At 45.6% G+C, this 20,462-nt stretch overlaps 1 protein-coding gene across 4 annotated transcripts in view; it reads left to right on the top strand.

The window, feature by feature from the left end:
- The window catches only part of dnaaf11 (dynein axonemal assembly factor 11), a 124,768-nt gene that overhangs the window by 16,587 nt on the left and 87,719 nt on the right, over positions 1 to 20,462 (top strand). For all 4 annotated transcript variants that reach the window (XM_068031755.1, XM_068031753.1, XM_068031754.1 and 1 more), the window contains one exon: positions 5,122 to 5,199. In XM_068031755.1, coding sequence (XP_067887856.1) covers positions 5,122 to 5,199 — 78 coding nt within the window. The remainder of the gene's footprint in view (positions 1 to 5,121; positions 5,200 to 20,462) is intronic.

Below are 20,462 nucleotides of genomic sequence, written 5' to 3'. Positions count from 1 at the left end.
ATAAACAAACTTTTTTTTTTAAAAAAAGCAATTGAACTGCCTGGTGAAGAGCTGTGTAAACAGACCAGCTGAAGTGATGCAAGCAAAATAAATACAAAGCACTGTCAAACACCTGGTCCTCTCAATCCAAACAGCTAGTCTAAACAACAGTTTTTCAAAGGGCAGAGTCATAGAACAAGTCTTGATGCAAGTTTTAAAGCAAAAGCACAGCAGAAAGATGGATACCAAATTTTCTAGCACGAACTGGTATGCCATTGATATCCTATCTGAATTCAAACTTTTCACTAAAGAATGCAGTTATTCTTCAGACCAGGTGATTGCAGAAGCAGAAAAACAGGCTATAAAATACTAATAGCAGCTGGAAAAGAGGGGTTACACAGATTCAACTCCTCTGGCTTATCTGAAGAGGACCAGAAAGATCATGCATAGATATGGAAAGTGCAAGAAGATCAGCTCCAGTTACGAGTGAATTCTCAAATTCACTGCCTGGAATTCATGTCCTACAGCCGCAGCAGTCGATAGACCAGTTCATCGGTAGATTGCATAGTAAGGACAATGAATGCCGGAGTAACTAATGGAGCTGGTAATTGTCTTCGCACCTATTGAAGCATTTCAGAAGGACCTCTTGGGGAAATAGAAAGGTCACAGCATTAATGCACTGCTAGAATTTGGAGCCATTGTAGCTGGACAACGGCATTTGCAAGCACTAGGTGCAACCAACAGTATCGCCATGGTAACCAGGTCGAAAAGAACAAACAAGCTGTGTGGTAAGTGTAGTTTTTCCCACTCACTGCAAAGTTGTCCTGCATTTCACAATCTGTGCAAGGCGTGTGGTGCAAAAGGTCGCTGGGCCCACCTATGCAGGAAATATGGTTCCAAAGACGTAGCCAAAATTCACAGTAGGACGCAAGCAAACAGAAATCAGGCACAGCAACAGGGCAACAGCAGCAAAGAAAGCACCAAAGACCTGCATAAACACAAACCGATCCATGAAGTCCATAGCGAAACAGACCTGAGACAAGGCTCAGAGAAGAGCAATTCTCAGCCAGAGGGCGAGCAAGCATTCTGCATTGTTAACCTGACACGTCATGTTGATGAAATCAAACAGTTGAAAGCTTTTGCTACTATTAACATCCCGTGCCCAAAGAAAGTTTGCAAGCATACACTCGGTAAGGATTGACACCGGAGCTAATGCAAATATCGTACCAGTCCAAATCCTGAAGAATATGTACCAGAGTCGTTGGAAATCAATGATACAACCGACAAATGCGAAGTTATATGCATACAATGGGTCACCAATCCCGTGCAGTGGCACACTAGCAATACAATGCAGTTATGGCAAGTTGGCATGGAAACCGCAAATATTTTACCTGGTAGACACGAGAGGACCAACAATGGTAGGACTACCAGCTTGTAGGGTCCTCAACATGATAACTATCCACAGAGTTACCAAGGCACCCATTACAGCGGAAGAGGCCAAGGACACCTACATTGCGTCGCAATTCCAGGATCTCACTGGTTCTAGTTTGGAAAGTTTCAGCCCCTTCTCCGAGACACCACACCAAGAGAATCCAGCTCCAAATACAGATGGTGAAAGTTCTTGGTCAACAGGCAGTGTATCTTCACATTCCAGCGATTTCAGAAGGAGATTGATGTCGTAATCACTGAGAAGCAAAGGTGGTAGTGAGGAGCATTGCTGTGGGGAAATCTCCAAGGACTGGAACCTGCTCAGACTCTGGCTAGCATCAAATGGTGCAGTCTGGAAATACAGCAACAACACAACTATGCTGCGCCTTCACTTATGCACTTTAGAGAAATGCCAGCACCAACGAGCCAGAATGGTCAGGTATCTCCATGAGGCCAAGTACTCCTTCCCCAACAAGTTCTCGACCTTGAGCCCCAGGCCTTCAGACATGGAGGGTGAGGAGAGGCGAAGGACATGCAATGTCCTGAAGAGGCAGAGGAGGAATGAGTTGAAGCATTGTCTGTTGGCTCGTCGAGATGAAGTGTCGGAACTTTCCAAGAATGACAAGGCCTCAGGTGGTCACCTTGAGAAAAGCAACAGAGTACATTAGCAGGTGAAGGCAAAGCACTAGAAACTGAATGCAGAAAGGGAGAAACCTCAGAAAAAACAGCAACAGCTGAGACGCAGATTCTCCAAGCAAGAGTTGTCAAACCACTGAAGCGATGTGTGGACTCTTAAGCTTCTGCACATTGTCATGAAGACTACCTGCCAAGAATGAGGCATATTAATTTTGTCATAAACATTAATTTTAAATTGTTGCTGGACTGAAGAGATGAATTGTTTTGAAGAGATCAGCAATGGCTGGAAAAGTTTGCATACTAAGACAGTTGCCCAGAGAGACAACAGAACTGCTACCTGATCTAATTAACCCAAATGGATTTTGATCACCAGACATCGAATGTGGAACAAACCGGCATTCCATTTTCCGCACCCCCCTCCTCCACTGCGGGTGTCTACTAAGATGAAAGAAATCCACAAAAATGCAGGGGAGTTTGTTAGAAAACAACTAGTCACATAACTAACCTGCTGGCCAAGGTTTGGTTTTTTGAACTGCTCACAGAACAGTTTGGAGCAGACTGCAACTAAACTTGAAGAAAAAGCCTCTCTCCTGCCTGGCTTGCGCGCTCTCACGATTTTCCAGATCCACTGAAGACTAAACCTTAAGAGAGAAGACTCCTACATCAAAACAAGTTTGAAAGCGTCCACTGGGCCCCAACGAAACGGCAGGATTTACCTGCAATCAAAGACTCTACATTGAACTAAAAGGACAGTAAATAAACCCCAGCTATTGCTTCAAACTTTTCCACTTTTTATTCTTACTACTTTTCTGTCTCTCTATCTGCATGTGTTTATCGCGTATGCATGCTAGCTTGGTCGCATCACGTATTCGTTGTCATTTAACCGAATTAGAGTTTTAAGGTTAATAAACTTCTACCTTTCTTGTTTAAATCTAAGCAAACCTGTCTGTTTGATATCTTTGCCTGACAATTGGAGAGCAGTGAACAAGGATTCACTGAGGCGGAGCTAAAAACACTGGCCGGAATTTTATGCCGCCCCAGCGGGTTGGATGGGGGCGACGTAAAATTGAGTGGCAGGCTCCGGGAGGCCTACCTGTCCTGATCCCGCCTCCGGACAAGTTTACGGAGGTCCGGCTGGGGATGGGAAATGACCCACACGCCCGAGGCCAATCAAGACCCTTAAGTGGCCACTTAAGGGCCCTCGCCCGCCTCTGCGGGTATTTTACCCGTGGCAAGTGGGTGTGCCGGGGATGTGAAAGGCCGCCCAGAGATAGCTGCCAGCCTTTCTGCGCCCCGGGGAGGGCATGGCAGTCGGGCACAGGATGCCCGATTTGAGGGCCGCCCCTGCCTCCTAACCCACCCCTGGGATCCAAGACGCCACGATCCGGCACGACCGATCCCCCTGGTGAGGCAAGCCAAACTTACCCACTCTCTCGGGTCCATGGCGTCAACTGGGCTGCAGTCCCAGCAGTGGCCACCGCTCCCGGTGGCGCTGCTGAGACGAGGAGGCCAGCCCGCTGATTGGCCGGCAGCTCACTGAGGCGGGACGACCTCCTCCTTCAAGTGGGTGGAAGTCCGGCCTCGGGACAATTAAAGCCTGGGGATCCGTAAAATACGGAAGCGGGTTCGCCACCGACATTTACGTCAGAATTCGGTTCCTATCCGGCCACTGTGTTTTAAAAATTAAACCCTGTTACAGTCAAACCAGGCAAAGGTTGAGAGGGAACCCCTAGACCCCTCTCTCACTTGGTCATAACGTGTGATACTCAATCTGTATAGCTATGTAAATAATTTTGATTTCTTAACTTTGTGTTTTTTACTTTTAGCATACAAGACTTACCTTTGGAAAGAAAGGGGATGTTGTATGATTGCCTTTAAGAGTGATGCCCTTTTAAGATCTTACTATGCTAATGAGCTAAGTACCAGGATGCAGTCATGTGACCATAAACCAGAGTCACTCTGCAACTGTAACACCAGAGAAAGGTTCTGTAAATAGTTTGCTCTATACTGTTTATCATAGTTTAGCTGTAATAAATCTGTTTTAGATCTTCAACATAACTGGACTCCATGCGCTCATTTATGTTGAGATATCCCTGTTGCAGATATAGTATTGAGGTGACAATTTTATTTGCTGCAACTGAAGGTTGATGTTACTTTGCCTTTAGAAGTTTGTCAGAACTATTACTGTTGTTTTTATTCTGCCAAAAGCACACTTTTGGACTAGGAACATGGAAATTCCTCTATTCCTATGTTATGAACGCACTTACGCTGGCCCACAGACTTTACATGGGCTTTTGCACTGCGACTTGTAGTAATTAGAGTCAAATTGGAGTAATGGCTTCAACATGGAATCTGGTACTTGTGTAAACAGGGCAAGCAATGTTGTTGAGGACACACCAATTAGATTCAAGAATCCTTACTGAGACACATAGGGCAGAATTCTCGCTCCCAGGTTCTGATGTTGCAGTCAGAATAAAATGCTGGTGAGACCCTGAGGGAAATTTTGGAGGCAGCCCTTAAATTCTGCCCACAGCGTTGAATCCAGAAAGTATAAGTTAGACTATTTAATTCAATACTGAATCAGTTACAGGGGTCAAATAAAGGGAAGGAAAGAAAGATGGGATTAAGAAAGAGGAAGAGAATAAAAGGGACAAAGAAAAAAAAAATTAAATCTCCAACAATAATTAAAATTTGCAGGAATAAGACTCCACAGCTGAATAGACAAGCCCTAACATTTTCGAGCATGTTTAGTGATTATCTAGCAGGTAAGTACTGCAAATTCATGCCCTTTGTCTATTTGAAAGTTGATAGTATTTGCGCAAAGCTTCTGGAGGAGCAGGGCAACTCGGACAGCAACTTTCTGATCTCCACATTCAACTGCACATTTGCAGCTGCTGGAAGTTTCTGTCTGATTTACTCCTTAGACAGTGAGTGCTGATAGCGTCATTATTATTATTGCAAAATCTGTTCTATAATAGCTCATTCCATTAGCCTTTTTTGAAGTATCTTTCAGTTTGAAGTTTAATTGTTGGCTTAATTGACTGTCTTAATTTTGAAAAGGTTTTATTTGTTTTACAGAAAATCTTGGCAGACTGAAAAAACTGGAATATCTTAATCTGGCTTTGAACAACATTGAACGCATAGAAAATTTAAATGGTGAGTTGATCATAAACGACATTCATGTACTTATGATTTAATGAATTGCCCACCTGAAAATCTAAAAACTAATAGTTAAAATTGGTCCTTTTATTGCTGATCACATTAAATCATTAACCTGACCCTTCTGCACTGGAATCAACTTCTCCTTGTTTATATTCGGCAAAACCTTTCAAGATTTTGAACGCCACCATCAAATTTCTCCTTAACCTTCTCTATTCTAAAGAGAACAACCCAAGTTTCTCTAATCTCTCCACACAACTGCAGTCGTTCATCCCTGGTAACATTTCCTTTTTTATTCATTCATGGGATGTGGGCATCACTGGTTAGGCCAGCACTTATTGCCCATCCCTAATTCCCTTGAGAAGGTGGTGGTGAGCTGCCTTCTTGAACTGCTGCAGTCCATATGGGGTAGGGACGCCCACAGTGCTGTTAGGAAGGGAGTTCCACGATTTTGACCCAGCGACAGTGAAGGAACGGTGATATAGTTCCAAGTCAGGATGGTGTGTGGCTTGGAGGGGAACTTGCAAGTGCTGGTGTTTCCAACCATTTGCTGCCCTTGTCCTTCTTGCTGGTAGAGGTCGCGGTTTTGGAAGGTGCTGTCTAAGGAGCCTCGGTGCGTTGCTGCATTGCATCTTTTAGATGTACACACTGCTGCCACTGTGCCTCGGTGGTGAAGGGAGTGAATGGCACACCATCCACAAATAATTAAGCTGGCTGTTCTATCCTGGATGGTGTCGAGCTTCTTGAGTGTTGTTGGAGCTGCACCCATCCAGGCAAGTGGAGGGTATTTCAGCACACTTCTGACTTGTGCCTTGTAGATGGTGGACAGGCATTGGGGAGTCAGGAGATGAGTTACTTGCTGCAGGATTCCTGGCCTCTGATCTGCTCTTGTAGCCATGGTATTTATATGGCTACTCCAATTCAGCTTCTGGTCAATGGAAACCCCCAGAATGTTGATAGTGGGGGATCCAGCGATTGTAATACCGTTGAATAGCCTGGATGTTGTCCAGGTCTTGCTGCATTTCTACACGGACTGCTTCAGTATCTGAGGAGTCACGAATGGTGCTGAACATTGTGCAATCTTCAGCGAACATCCCCACTTCTGACCATATGATTGAAGGAAGGTCATTGATGAAGCAGCTGAAGATGGTTGGGCCTAGGACACTACCCTAAGGAACTCCTGCAGTGATGTCCTGGAGCTGGGATGATTGACCTCCAACAACCACAGCCATCTTGCTTTTGCACTAGGTATGATTCCAACCAGCAGAGAGCTTTTCCCCTGATTCCCATTGACTTCAGTTTTGCTGGGGCTTCTTGATGCCATAATCGGTCAAATGCTGCGTTGATGTCAAGGGCAGTCACCTCACCTCATCTTTTGAGTTCAGCTCTTTTGTGCATGTTTGAACCAAGGGCTGTAATGAGGTCAGGAGCTGAGTGGCCATGGTGGTACCCAAACCGAGAGTCAGAGCAGATTGTTGCTAAGCAAGTGCCACTTGATAGCAATGTCGACAACACCTTCCATCACTTTACTGATGATTTGAGAGTAGACTGATGGGGTGGTAATTGGATGGGTTGGACTTGTCCTGCTTTTTGTGTACAGGACATACGTGGACAATTTTCCACATTGCCGGATAGATATCTGTGTTGTAGCTGTACTGGAACAGCTAGGGGTGCGGCAAGTTCTGCAGCACAAGTCTTCAGTGCTACAACTGTCCTGCTCCCTACAACAACACCACCAAAAGCAAAGTACTACGGAATGTAGTCAGGGCCCATAGCCTTTGCAGTATCCAGTGCCTTCAGTCGTTTCTTGATATCACGTAGAGTGAATCGAATTGGCTGAAGACTGGCATCTGTGACGCTGGGGACTTCAGGAGGAGTCCGAGATGGATCATCAACTCTGCACATCTGGCTGAAGATTGTTGCAAATGCTTCAGCCTTATCTTTTGCACTGTTGTGCTGGACTCCCTCATCATTGAGGATGGAGACATTTGTGAAGCCACCTCCTCCAGTTATTTGTTTTAATTGTCCACCACCATTCATGACTGAATGTGGCCGGACTGCAGAGCTTAGATCTGATCCGTTGGTTATGGGATCGCTTAGCTCTGTCTATCACATGCTGCTTATGCAGTTTGGCACGCAAGTAGTCCTGGCTTGTGGCTTCACTGGGTTGACACCTCATTTTGAGGTATGCCTGGTGCTGCTCCTGGCATGTCCTCCTGCACTCTTCTTTGAACCAGGGTTGGTCTCCCTGCTTGATGGTAATGGTAGAGTGGGGGATATGCTGGGCCATGAGGTTACAGATTGTGGTTGAGTACAATTCTGCTGCTGCTGATGGCCCACAGCGCCTCATGGATGTCCAGTTTTGCATTGCTAGGTTTGTTCGAAATCTATCCCATTTAGCACGGTGATAGTGCCACATAACACGATGGAGGATATCCTCAATATGAAGGCGGAACTTTGTCTCCACAAGGACTGTGCAGTGATCATTTCTACCTGTACTGTCGTAGGCAGATGCATCTGCGACAGGCAGATTGGTGAGGATGAGGTCAAGTATGTTTTTCTCTCTTGGTTCCCTCACCACCTGCCGCAGACCCAGTCTAGCAGCTATGTCCTTTAGGGCTCGGCTAGTCGTGGTGCTACCAAGCCATTCTTGGTGACAGACCTTGAAGTCCCCCACCCTGAGTACATTCTTCGCCCTTGCCACCCTCAGTGCTTCCTCCAAGTGGTGTTCAACATGGAGGAGTACTGATTCATCAGCTGAGGGAGAGCGGTAAGTGGTAATCAGCGGAGGTTTCCTTGCCCATGTTTGACCTGATGCCATGAGATTTCATGGGGTCTGGAGTCGAAGTTGAGGGCTCCCAGGGCGACTCCATCCTGACTGTGCCACCACCTCTGCTCGGTTTGTCCTGCTGGTCAGACAGGACATACCCGGGGATTGTGATGGCGGTGTCTGGGGCATTGTAAGGTATGTTTCCGTGAGTATGACTGTTAGGCTGTTGCTTGACTCATCTGTGGGACAGCTCTCCAACTTTGGCACAAGCCTCCAGATGTTAGTAAGGAGGACTTTGCAGGGTCGACAGGGCTGGGTTTGCTGTTGTTTCTGGTGCCTCGGTCAATGCCGGGTGGTCCATCGGTTTCATTCTTTTATTGACTTCGTAGCGGTTAGATACAACTGAGTTACTTGCTCGGCCATTTCAGATGGCATTTAAAAGTCAACCACATTGCCGTGGCCAGACCGGGTAAGGACAGCAGATTTCCTTCCCTAAAGGACATTAGTGAACTAGTTGGGTTCTTGCAACAAGCGACAGTGTTTTCATGGCCATCATTTGACTAGGCTTTAATTCCAGATTTATTAATTGAATTCAAATTCCACCTTCTGCTGTGGTGGGATTCGAACCCATGTCTCCAGAGCAGTACTGTGGGTCATTAGTCCAGTGACAATACCACTATGCTACTGCCTCCCCATGATAAATCTAGTTTTAATATATATTTTCCCTCCTGATTTGTGCCAAATCAGGGACCTAACCTATTCACACCTGAACATTATGCTCATGAATTCCGTTCTTTCCCACTTTTTCTGATGCACAGCAGACCTGGCCCTTTCCCTTCCCTCTTTGAACATTTTCAGATGTCCGCCTATATTCATCCCTGTAGTCATCCTAGTGACAGCACGAACAATGCAAAAAATAGGGGAAGTAAATGTTGCAAAGATAAGCAGCAGAGAAATAGAAATATAAGAGGAGGTGAAAAGAAAATTGGAAAAAGTAACAAAAGGAGCGGGGGAAAGACAAATAGAGAGAGAAATGACATTGATAGAGAAGCGTGAAATGGAAACAAGTGAGGGAAGTTTTTTTTGTAGACTTATAAGTACCAGTATCCACATGTAAAGGAATGGAAGAGGCTGACAATTATAAGGACATAAAAAATAGGAGCAGGAATAGGCCATTTGGCCCCTCGAGCCTGCTCTGCTATTCAATAACATCATGGCTGGTCTGATTGTGACCTTAACTCCTGTTTTCCTGCTTCCCGACCACCCCCCCCCCCCCCCCCCCCCCCCGGCCATAACCTTTACTCCCTTGTAGATTAAAAATCTGTCTAGCTCAACCTTGAATATATGCAATGGCCCAGCCTCCGCTGCTCTCTGGGGTAGAGAATTCCGAAGATTAACGACCCTGAGAGAAGAAATTCCTCCTCATTTCCATGTTAACTGGGAAACCCCTTATTTTTAAACTCTGGCCCTTTGGTTCTAGATTACTTCACAAGGGGCAATATCATCTCAGCATCTACCCTGTCAAGCCGCCTCCGAATCTTATATGGTTCAATAAAATCACCTCTCATTCTTCTAAACTCCAATAACTATATGTCCAACCAGCTCAACCTTTCCTAATAAGACAATCCCTTCATCCCAGGAATCAACCTAGGGAAACTTTCTCTGAACTGCCTTCGATGCAAGTATATCCCTCCTTTAAATAAGGAGACCAAAACTGTACTCTAGGGGCTGGATTTTGTTCTCCCCAAAGTGTTGGATTCTGTGGCCTGAAGATTGCTTCAATGAGCCCGTCACGGACCTCGATGCCGTGAGGGCCCAGCCCGATCCTCCTAGCAGTGGTGAGGCTCCGTGGCGGCCCGCCTGCCGTTGGCAGCGCGACCACAATTAATATATTCAAATGAATAAAATTATTACTTTTAAAAAGACTTGCCTGCAATCCTGAGGGCCCGCTGCAATCTTCGGCACGTCGGCCGGCACTCCCATGCCTTCAGATCCCTGTCCAGAGAAAGGCGACAACACACTGCTGGGGAAGGGGGAGGAAGGAGGTACGTTTGTCAGTACGGGGAGGGGGAGGTATGGGGTCAAATATACATAATGGGTGTAGGAGATGGTGGGAAGGGTCGAACCTTAAACTTTGTGCAGTTTTGGGGGTATGGTGGGAAGGTCAGATGTAAAAGTTAAGTGTTTTGGGGGGAGGGGCAAATAGTTATTATTGGGGGGTGGGAAAGGGGTGTTAGAAATTTATTTATTTAATTTTGGGGGATAAGACTTTAAAAATTTAAATTGGGCGGCAGGGCTGGCTGCCCTTTAAAACCAGCGCCTGCGCATAGGCAGCTGACGCCATTGCCAGGGACTGAGAGCCCGTCCCCACCACTCCACTTGAGATTGCAGCGGGCTCTTAAAATCCAGCCCTAGGTGTGGTCTCACCAACACCCTGTAGAATTAATGCAAGACTTTTCATAAGATCATAAGAACTAGGAGCAGGAGTAGGCCGTCCGGCCCCTCGAGCCTGCTCTGCCATTCAGTAAGATCATGGCTGATCTTTTCGTGGACTCAGATCCACTTACCCGCGCTCCCACTGTATCCCTTAATTCCTTTATTGTTCAAAAAGATATCTACCTTAGCTTTAAAGACATTTACTGAAGAAGCGTCAACTACTTCACTGGGCAAGGAATTCCATAGATTAACAACCCTCTGGGTGAAGAAGTTCCTTCTTAATTCAGTCCTAAATCTGCTCCCTCAAATCTTGAGGCTATGCCCTCTTGTCCTAGCTTCACCTGCCAGTGGAAACATCCTCTCTACTTGTATCTTATCTATTCCCTTCGTAATTTTATATGTTTCTATAAGATCCCCCCTCATTCTTCTGAACTCCAATGAATATAATCCCAATCTACTCAGTCTCTCCTCATAAGCCAACCCCCTCAACTCCGGAATCAACCTAGTGAACTTCCTCTGCACCCTCCCCAGTGCCAGTATATCCTTTCTCAAGTGAGGAGACCAAAACTGCACACAGTACTCCAGGTGCGGCCTCACCAGTACCTTATACAGCTGCAACATAACCTCTCTGCTTTTAAACTCAATCCCTTTAGCAATGAAGGTCAAAATTCCATTTGCCTTCCTAATTACTTGCTGTACCTGCAGACCAACCTTCTGCGATTCATGCACAAGGACACCTAGGTCCCTCCGCATAGCAGCATGCTGCAACTTTTTACCATTCAAGTAATAATCCTTTTTGCTGTTACTCCTACCGAAATGAATGACTTCACATTTATTAACATTGTATTCCATCTGCCAGACCTTTGCCCACTCACTCAATGTATCTATGTTCCTCTGCAAAGTTTCACAGTCATCTGCACATTTTGCTCTGCCACTCATCTTAGTGTCATCTGCAAACTTTGACACCCGACACGTGGTCCCCAACTCCAAATCATCTATATAAATTGTAAATAATTGCGGTCCCAACACTGATCCCTGAGGCACACCACTAGTGACTGATTGCCACCCAGAATAGCACTCATTTATCCCCACTCTCTGCTTCCTGTTAGTCAACCAATCCTCTATCCATGCTAATACTTTACCCCTAACGCCATGCCTCCTTATCTTATGCAGCAGCCTCTTGTGCGGCACCTTGTCGAAGGCCTTTTGGAAATCTAGGTACACCACATCCACTGGGTCCCCATTGTCCACCTTGCTCGTAATGTCATCATAGAATTCCAAAAGATTTGTCAAGCATGACCTCCCCTTCATGAACCCATACTGCGTCTGCCCAACGGGACAATTTCTATCGAGATGCCCTGTTATTTCTTCCTTGATAATAGACTCGAGCATCTTCCCCACTACAGAGGTTAAGCTAACCGGTCTATAATTCCCCATCTTTTGTCTACCTCCCTTTTTAAACAGTGGTGTCACATCTGCTGTTTTCCAATCAGCTGGGACTACCCCAGAGTCCAGCGAATTTTGGAAAATTACCGTCAGTGCACCTGCTATTTCTCCCGCCATCTCTTTTAGTACCCTGGGATGCATTCCATTAGGGCCAGGAGACTTATCAATCCTTAGCTCCATTAGCTTGCCCAACACTACCTCTTCCGTAATAATTGTTTCCAGGTCCTCACCTACGTTCGTCTCTTTGTCAATTACTGGCATGTTATTAATGTCCTCCACTGTGAAGACCGATACAAAATACCTGTTCAATGCCTCGGCCATTTCATCATATCCCATAACTAAATTCCCCTTCTCATCCTCTAAAGGACCAACGTTTACGTTAGCCACTCTTTTTATTTTCAATATTTATAGAAACTTTTTCTATCTGTCTTTATATTCTGTGCTAGTTTTTTCTCATGTTCTATCTTACTTTTCTTTATAGCTCTTTTTGTAGCTTTCTGTTGACCTTTAAAGTTTTCCCAATCTTCTCGTTTCATGCTGCTTTTGGCCACTTTGTATGCCTTCTCTTTCAATTTGATAGCCTCCCTTATTTCCTTAGACACCCATGGCAGATTACCCCTTTTCTTCCAGTCCTTCCTTTTCACTGGAATATGCTTTTGCTGAGCACTTTGAAAAATTGCTTTGAAAGTCCTCCACTGCTCGTCAACTGTCCCACCGTAAAATCTTTGTTTCCAGTCCACATTAGCCAAGTCCTCCCTCATTCTATTGTAGTCCCCCTTGTTCAAGCACAGGACCCTGGTATTGGATTTTATCTTCACACTTTCCATCTGTATTTTAAATTCAACCATACTGTGATCACTCCTTCCAAGAGGATCCCTACCTATGAGGTCATTAATTATTCCTGTCTCATTACACAGGACTAGATCTAGGATAGCTTGCTCCCTCGTCGGATCCATTACATACTGTTCAAGAAAACTATCACGGATACACTCAACGAATTCCTCCTCAAGGCTACCCTGACTGAGCTGGTTCGACCAATCTACATGTAGATTAAAATCCCCCATGATAATTGCCATACCATTTTTACAGGCATTAGTTATTTCTTTGTTTATTGCCCGCCCCAATGTGATATTATTTGGTGGCCTATAGACTACGCCTATCAATGACTTTTACTACTTCGAGTTTCTAATTTCCACCCAAATGGATTCAACCTCATTCTCCATAGAACCTATATCATCTCTCAGCACCGCCCTGATGTCGTCCTTGAGTATCAGAGCTACACCACCTCCCTTACCTTTCTGTCTGTCCTTCCTTTCTACTTTTATACTCCATTCCCCTTGCAATAAAGGCCAACATTCTACTTGCCTTTGTAATTACTTGTTGTAGCTGCAGGCTTTTTGATATTCATGTATGAGGACACCCAGATCCCGCTGTACCACATTTAAATAATGTTCTGCTTTTTTAATCTTCCTGCCAAAGTGGACAACCTCACATTTTCCCACATCATACTCCATCTGCCAAATTTTTGCCCACTCAACCTATCTATGTCCCTTTGCAGACTCTGTGTCCTCGTCACAACTTGCTTTCATACTTATCTTTGTATCATCAGCAAATTTGGCTACAATACACTCGGTCCCTTCATCTAAATCGATTGTAAGTAGTTGAGGCACCAGCACTGATCCCCGTGGCACCCAAGTAGTTACAGTTTTTGGGACTTGTTCAAAAAAATATGAAATGGTAGAAAATGGCCAGAAAATGTATAAGAAGTGATGATCAAAGCAATAACTAGATGTATGTGCAGGTATAATTGGATGTTGGTCTCTTTACAATTTTAATGTTATTTCAGCAGAATTGTGGCCTGGGAAATACAGATGCTCCTTGGTAGGGGTTGGTGACAAAAGTGCAAGGAAGCTAGCTGAGAGTTGAGTCGAGATATATCTGTTGGGGTATATGTACGAATAAGGAGCAGGAGTAGGCCACACGGCCCATCGAGCCTGCTCCACCATTCAATAAGTTCATGGATGAACTGTTTTCTCCACATTTCCATTTACCCCTGATAACACTCCACCCCCTAGTAGGTAGTTTATAGAATCATAAAATACAAAATGAGGTCATTCAGTCCATCATGTTGGTACCTGCTCTTTAAAGAAGTTTTTAAAAATTCTTTCATGGGGGGTGAGCACTGCTGGCAAGGACAGCATTTATCTTCCATCCCTAATTGCCCTTGAGAAGGTGTAGGTGAACTGCCTTCTTGAACCAATGCAGTGCATCTGGTGTAAATATACCCACAGTTCTGTTAGGGAGGGAATTTCTGATTTTTGAACCAGCGACAGTGAGGGAATGGCGATATATTTCCAAGTTAGGATGATGTGTGGCTTGGAGGGGAACATGGAGGTAATGCTGCTCCCATGCCTCTGTTGCCTCTGTCATTCTTGGTGGTTGAGGTCGAGGGTTTGGTAGGTGCTGTCGAAGGAGGCTAGGCGAGTTGCTGCAGGGTCTCTTTTATATGGTACACGCTGCTGCCACTGTGCACCAGTGTTGGAGGAAGTGAGTGTTTAAGGTGATGGATGGGGTGCCAAACAAATGGGCTGCTTTGTCCTGGTAGGTGTCCGACATCTTGTGTTGTTGGAGCTACACTCATCCACGCAAGTGGTGAGTATTCCATTACACTCCTGACTTGTGCCTTTCAGGTAGTGGAGAGGCTTTGGGGAGTCGGGAGGTGAGTTACTCACGTAGAATTCCCAGCCTCTGACCTGCTTTTGTAGCCACAGTATTTATATGGCTGCTCCAATTGAATTTCTGGTCAAGGGTAACCCCTCAGATGTTAGTGTGGGATTCAGCAATGGTAATGCTGTTGATTGTCAAAGGGAGAAGATTGGATTCTCTCTTGTTGGAAGGCATTTGCCAGGCATGACACTTGCCAGTTATCAACCTAGTCCTGAATATTGTCCAGGTCTTGCTTCATGTGGACTTGGAGTGCATCAGTATCTGAGGATTCACGAATGATACTGAACATGGTGCAATCATCAGCAAACATCCCCACTTCTGACCTTATGTTGGAGGGAATGTCATTGATGAAGCAACTGAGGATGGTTGGACTGAGGAGCTGCTGCAGCAATGTCTTGGGGCTTAGATATTTGACCTCCAACAACCACAACCATCATCTTTTGTGCTCTGTATGATTCCAATTAGTGCAGAGTTTTCCCCTGATTCTCATTGACTTCAATTTTGCTAAGGCACCTTGATGCCCTGCTCGGTCAAATGCTGCCTTGATGTCAAGGCCAGTCACTCTCACCTCACCTCTTGAATTCAGCTCTTTTGTCCATGTTTGAACCAAGGCTGTAATGAGGTCTAGTGCCATTTGGCCCTGGCGGAACCCAAACTGAACATGGTGAGCAGGTTATTGCTGTGTAGGTGCTGCTTGATAGCACTGTCAATGACACCTTCCATCACTTTGCTGATAATCGAGATTAGACTGATGGGCCGGTAATTGGCCGGATTGGATTTGTCCTACTTTTTGTGGGCAGGATATACCTGGGCAATTTTTCGCATTGGCAGGTAGATACCAGTGTCATAGCTGTACTGGAACAGCTAGGGGTGCGGCTAGTTCTGCAGCACAAGTCTTCAGTACTACAACTGTCCTGCTCCCTACAACAACACAAAAGCGAAGTACTATGGATACTGGAAATCTGAAATAAAATGGAAATGCTGAGGTCTAGCAGCATTTGTGGTGAGGAAAGCAGTTAAAGTTTCAGGTCTATGACCATCTGCCAGTACTGGGAGAAGTGAGACATGTAATAGGTTTTGAGCAAGTGAAAGGGGGGAGGGTGGGGGAAAAAAAGGGATGGCCTGTGATAGGTTGGAGAGCAGGAGACATTAAATGACACAAGGTTTCAGGGTGCAAATCTGAAAGAAGTGGTAATGCAACAAATAGAGAAACAAAAGATGTGTCTACAGGAGATGTGAATGGCAGCATCATGAATAACTGCTGTCCGAAAGCAAAGAAAAGGAAATCTGCAAGAAAAAAGAGGAAAAAAAACCCAAAACAAAGGAAACAAAATATGGGAGCATAGGTTGTGATCTAAAACTGTAGAACTCGATGTTGAGTCCAGAGGGCTGTAAAGTGAAAAAATGAGGTGCTGTTCCTCAAGCTTACCTTGAGCTTCATTAGAACACTGGAGGAAGCTGAGGACAGAAAGGTCAGGGTGGGAGCAAAGTGGAGAATTAAAATGACAGGCAACTGGAAGCTCAGGGTCATGCTAGGGGACTCGACTGAGGTGTTCTGCAAAGCTATCACCCAATGTAGAGGAGACTACATAGAACAGCGAATACAGTAAATTAAAAGTACAAGCAAATCACTGTTGCACATCAAAGTAGTGTTTGGGGCATTGGACCATGAGAAGGGAGGAGGTAAAAGGGTAGCTGTTGCATTTCCAGTATTTGCATGGAAATATACCATAGTAAGGGGAGGAATTGTTGGGGGTGACTGAAGAGTGAACCAGGATATTGTGGGGGGAATGGTACCTTTGGAATGCTGAAAGGAGAGTGGAAGAGATGTGTTCGGTGGTGGCATCACGCTGGAGGAGGTGGAACTGGAGAAGGATGATCCATTGAAATACGGAGTCTGGTGGGGTGGAAGGTGAGGACAAGGGGGACCTTGTAATTGTTTTGGGAAGGAGGGAAAGGGTTGAGAGCAGAAGTCTGTGAAATAGAACAGGCATAGGCGAGGGCCCTGTCAACGACGGTGGCTTGAGCAAAAAGCAAGACATACAACCTTGCATACTAGTGCTTTTGGTATCATCAGAACAGATGGAGAAACTGGGAGAATGGAATAGAGTCCTTAATAGGAAGCAGGGTGTGAAGAAGTGTAGTCAAGGTAGCTGTGGGAGTCAGTGGGCTTATAATAAATATTGATAGTCTATCCCCAAAAATAGAGACACTGAAGTCAAGGAAGGGAAGGGAAGAGATGGCAATATGAAGGCAAGAGAAGAGTGGAAATTGGAAGCAGTCAGTTAAATTTTCCAGTTCAGGCAAGAGCAGGAAATGGTACTGATACAGTCACCAATGTACTGGGGAAAAAAGGTGAGAGAGGGAGCCTGAGTAGGACTGGAACAAAGAGTGTTCCACGTACCCCGCAAAATGGCAGACATAGCTAGGGTCATTGCGAGTAACCATAGCAAACCTTTTATTTGGAGGAATTAAGTGGAGTTGAAGGAGAAGTTGTTCAATATGAGAAAAAGTTTAACCAGACGGAGTGGTGGTGGATGGGGACTGGTTGGGACTCCATTCAAGGAAGAAGTGGAGAGATCTGAGTGTCCCGGTTGGGGATGGAGGTGCAGAGGGATTGTCTGTTCTATTTCACATACTTCTCTTGCCATTCTCCTCTCTCTCCCAGATCCATGTTTCCGTCACATCTCCACCTCTGGCCGAATGAAATGCGATATTGGGGGGAGCATTTCATTATAAATTAGAAGGAAGAGAAAGGACAGGAAAACATGCATGCATTTCTCTCATTCTCATTCATTCAGAAATCTTAAAATTGTTGCAGCCTGTCTTTCCTTTGTAGCAGTGCTGCTTTACACTGCCTGTTTTCCCTTGATGTGGGTCTGAGACAGTTATGTGTTGCCCAAGGGGTTTAAAGTCTTGTCACTATCCGCCCGCAATACATTGGGAATGGGCATCCCAGTAAGCATGTGATTTTTGGGGAGGTTTGAAGTTGGCACATTTCCATGATTGTCTCGGATGCCTTTGTTCCTGTCGGAGACTCCAGGGGGATGTTTAGATTTAATTAGCCGTGGTTTGGAGCTCTGATTATGGGGGTTGGCAGTGGGTGGATCCACTCTGATCTCACTTTCAGTGCCCTGGTGAGTCATCGAAGTGCTGTTCATTGCAGGGCATTGTTGGTTCCCTTTTCTCCTGACTGTGGGGAAGGATTGTTTGCTAATCTTCCGTTTGTCCTTTGGGATATTCCTGCTTGCAGGTATTTGTCCAGATTCTACTGAACTCCCCTGCAGCACTTAGACTAGTTGAGGCATCACTCTCAGTTTCTCTGCTCTCTTGAGGACTTTCTTTGTCCCTGCAAATGCTGTTAGCAACCCTAGTGGGGTGCTTCTGGTGTCTGCATTTACATAGGACGATGTGGGGTCTAATTTTTCCAACATCTCTGGGTTGGCTGACCGGACAGTAGGGGGTTCCATTTGGGATTCCTCCTGGACCTCCTTTAACCTGTCCTCTTTGTCCCTTTTTCCCGTTTCCTCTCTAACTTTTTGCCACACCTGTGCCTGTCTGTCCCCTTTTGTTCTCTGCAGGGTCCCTTACAGTTCACCAGCCCTCTGCTGGAGGGTCCTCCAAACAGGACTGGGGGTGCAGATTTCACTACAGGTTGGGGTTTCCCCTCGACCTGGCACATGAGGCAACTCCTACCATACTCCACCGCATCTTTGTGGAGTTTTGGCCAGTCAAACTGCTGCCTTATGCAGCCTTTGGTTTTTCGTAAACCGACATGTACGGCCATTGTAATCTCATGGGCCATTCTTAATATTTCTTTCCGGTACCTCTGTGGCAGCACTACCTGGTGAACCACTGTCCACTCTTTGTCCTCAGGTCTGTAAGAAGAACTCCATTTCCTCATCAGTACCTCATTATTTAAATAATAGCAATCAGGGGCTCCTTCTGCTTCAATTTCAGTCTGGGCAGCCTGACTTGCTGAGCCGCAACTGGGGAATATCCATTTAATCCATTCCCTGGGTCCTCTAACTTTCCAAAGAAAGTTTCAGACAGGCAGACATCATGGTCATCTGTCTGCAGTGCCAATTCAGACCCCTCTAGGAGAGCTGGTTTGGTTATGGCCCGATTCATTACACATTCAGGGGAACTGCAGGGGACCGTCTCCTGCCACTGCCCCGTCTCTCCGACTTCCTTCAGTGTCTTTATCACTACTGGGGAAGCTACCTCCTTCGCCCCGCCAGATCATTATCTAGGAGCAAGTCAATCCCATTTCCAGGCAAACTAGGGACAATCCCTACAGTCACCGCTCCCAAAACTAGGTCACATTCCAAGTGTACCTGGTGTAAAGGTACAGGCATATGCTGCCGTCCAATACTGTTTACCACCATTATGGTATTTACTGCATTCTCCGGGGGAAAGGTCATGCCTTTTACCAGTAAAGGGGATCTGGTGGCCCCTGTGCCCCTGAGGATTACAATGGGCTTGCTTGCCCCGCTCGAGGAGTATGGGGTTACTCACCCTTCAGACACAAAATCCTGAATACCTTCTGGAATCCGATTAAATTTTCCAGCAGCTACAGCAGAATGTTTTCTGGGTCTTACTACTGCTGCAGTTAAAGCCACAGCTTAGAACCGTAGAACCATTGAAAAAGTATGGCACAGAAGGAGGCCATTCAGCCCATCGTATCTGCACGACCGAAAAAACTAGCATCCCAATCTAATCCCACCTCCAGCACTTGGCCCATAGCCTTGCAGGTTACAGGTGCATATCCAGGTACCTTTTAAATGAGTTGAGGGTTTCTGCCTCCATCACCATTCCAGACACCCCCATCCTCTGGGTGAAAAAGGTTTTCCTCATGTCCCCTCTAATCCTTCTACCAATCATCTTAAATCTGTGCCCCCTGGTAATTGACCTCTCCGCTAGAGGAAACAGGTCCTTCCTGTCTACTCTGTCTGGGCCCCTCATAATTTTGTACACCTCAATTAAGTCACTCCTCAGCCTCCTCTGTTCTAAGGAAAACAACCCTAGCCAATTCAATCTTTCCTCAAAGCTGCAACTTTCAAGCCCTGGCAACATTGTAAATCTCCTGTGTACTCAAGAGCAATTATGTCCTTCATGTGGTGATCAGAACTGTGTGCAATACTCCAGCTGTGGCTTAACCAGCGTTTTATACAGTTCCAGCATTACATCCCTGCTTTTGTATTCTATACCTCTGCCAATAAAGGAAAGCATTCCATGTGCCTTCTTCACCACTTTATCTACCTGTCCCGCCACCTTCAAGGGCCTGTGGACATACATTCCAAGGTCTCTCACTTCTTCTACCCCTCTCAATATCCTCCCGTTTATTGTGTATTCCCTCGCTTTGTTTGCCCTCCCCAAATGCATTACCTCACACTTCTCTGGATTGAATTCCATTTGCCACTTTTCTTCCCACTCAACCAAACTATTGATCTCATTCTGGAGTCTACGGCTATCCTCGTCACTATCAACTACACGGCCAATTTTTGTGTCATCAGCAAATTTCCCGATCATGCGTCCACATTTAAGTCCAAATCATTAATATATACTACAAGCAGCAAGGGACCCAACACTGATCCCTGTGGAACGCCACTGGAAACCACTTTCCATTCACAAAAACATCCATCAACTACTACCATTTGCTTCCTGTCACTGAGTCAGTTTTGGATCCAACCTGCCACATTCCCCTGTATCACATGGGCTTTCATTTTACTGACCAGTCTGCCATGCGGGACCTTGTCAAATGCCTTGCTAAAATCCATGTAGACCACATCCACTGCACTACCCTCATCAATCCTCCTTGTTATTTCCTCAAAGAATTCAATTAAGTTAGTAAGACATGATCTTCCCTTAACAAATCCAT

Source organism: Heterodontus francisci, chromosome 5, assembly GCF_036365525.1.
Source record: "Heterodontus francisci isolate sHetFra1 chromosome 5, sHetFra1.hap1, whole genome shotgun sequence".
Classification (NCBI taxonomy): Eukaryota; Metazoa; Chordata; class Chondrichthyes; order Heterodontiformes; family Heterodontidae; genus Heterodontus; species Heterodontus francisci.
The sequence above is the reverse complement of the archived record's forward strand: the minus strand, read 5'-3'. Positions and strand labels throughout refer to the sequence as shown.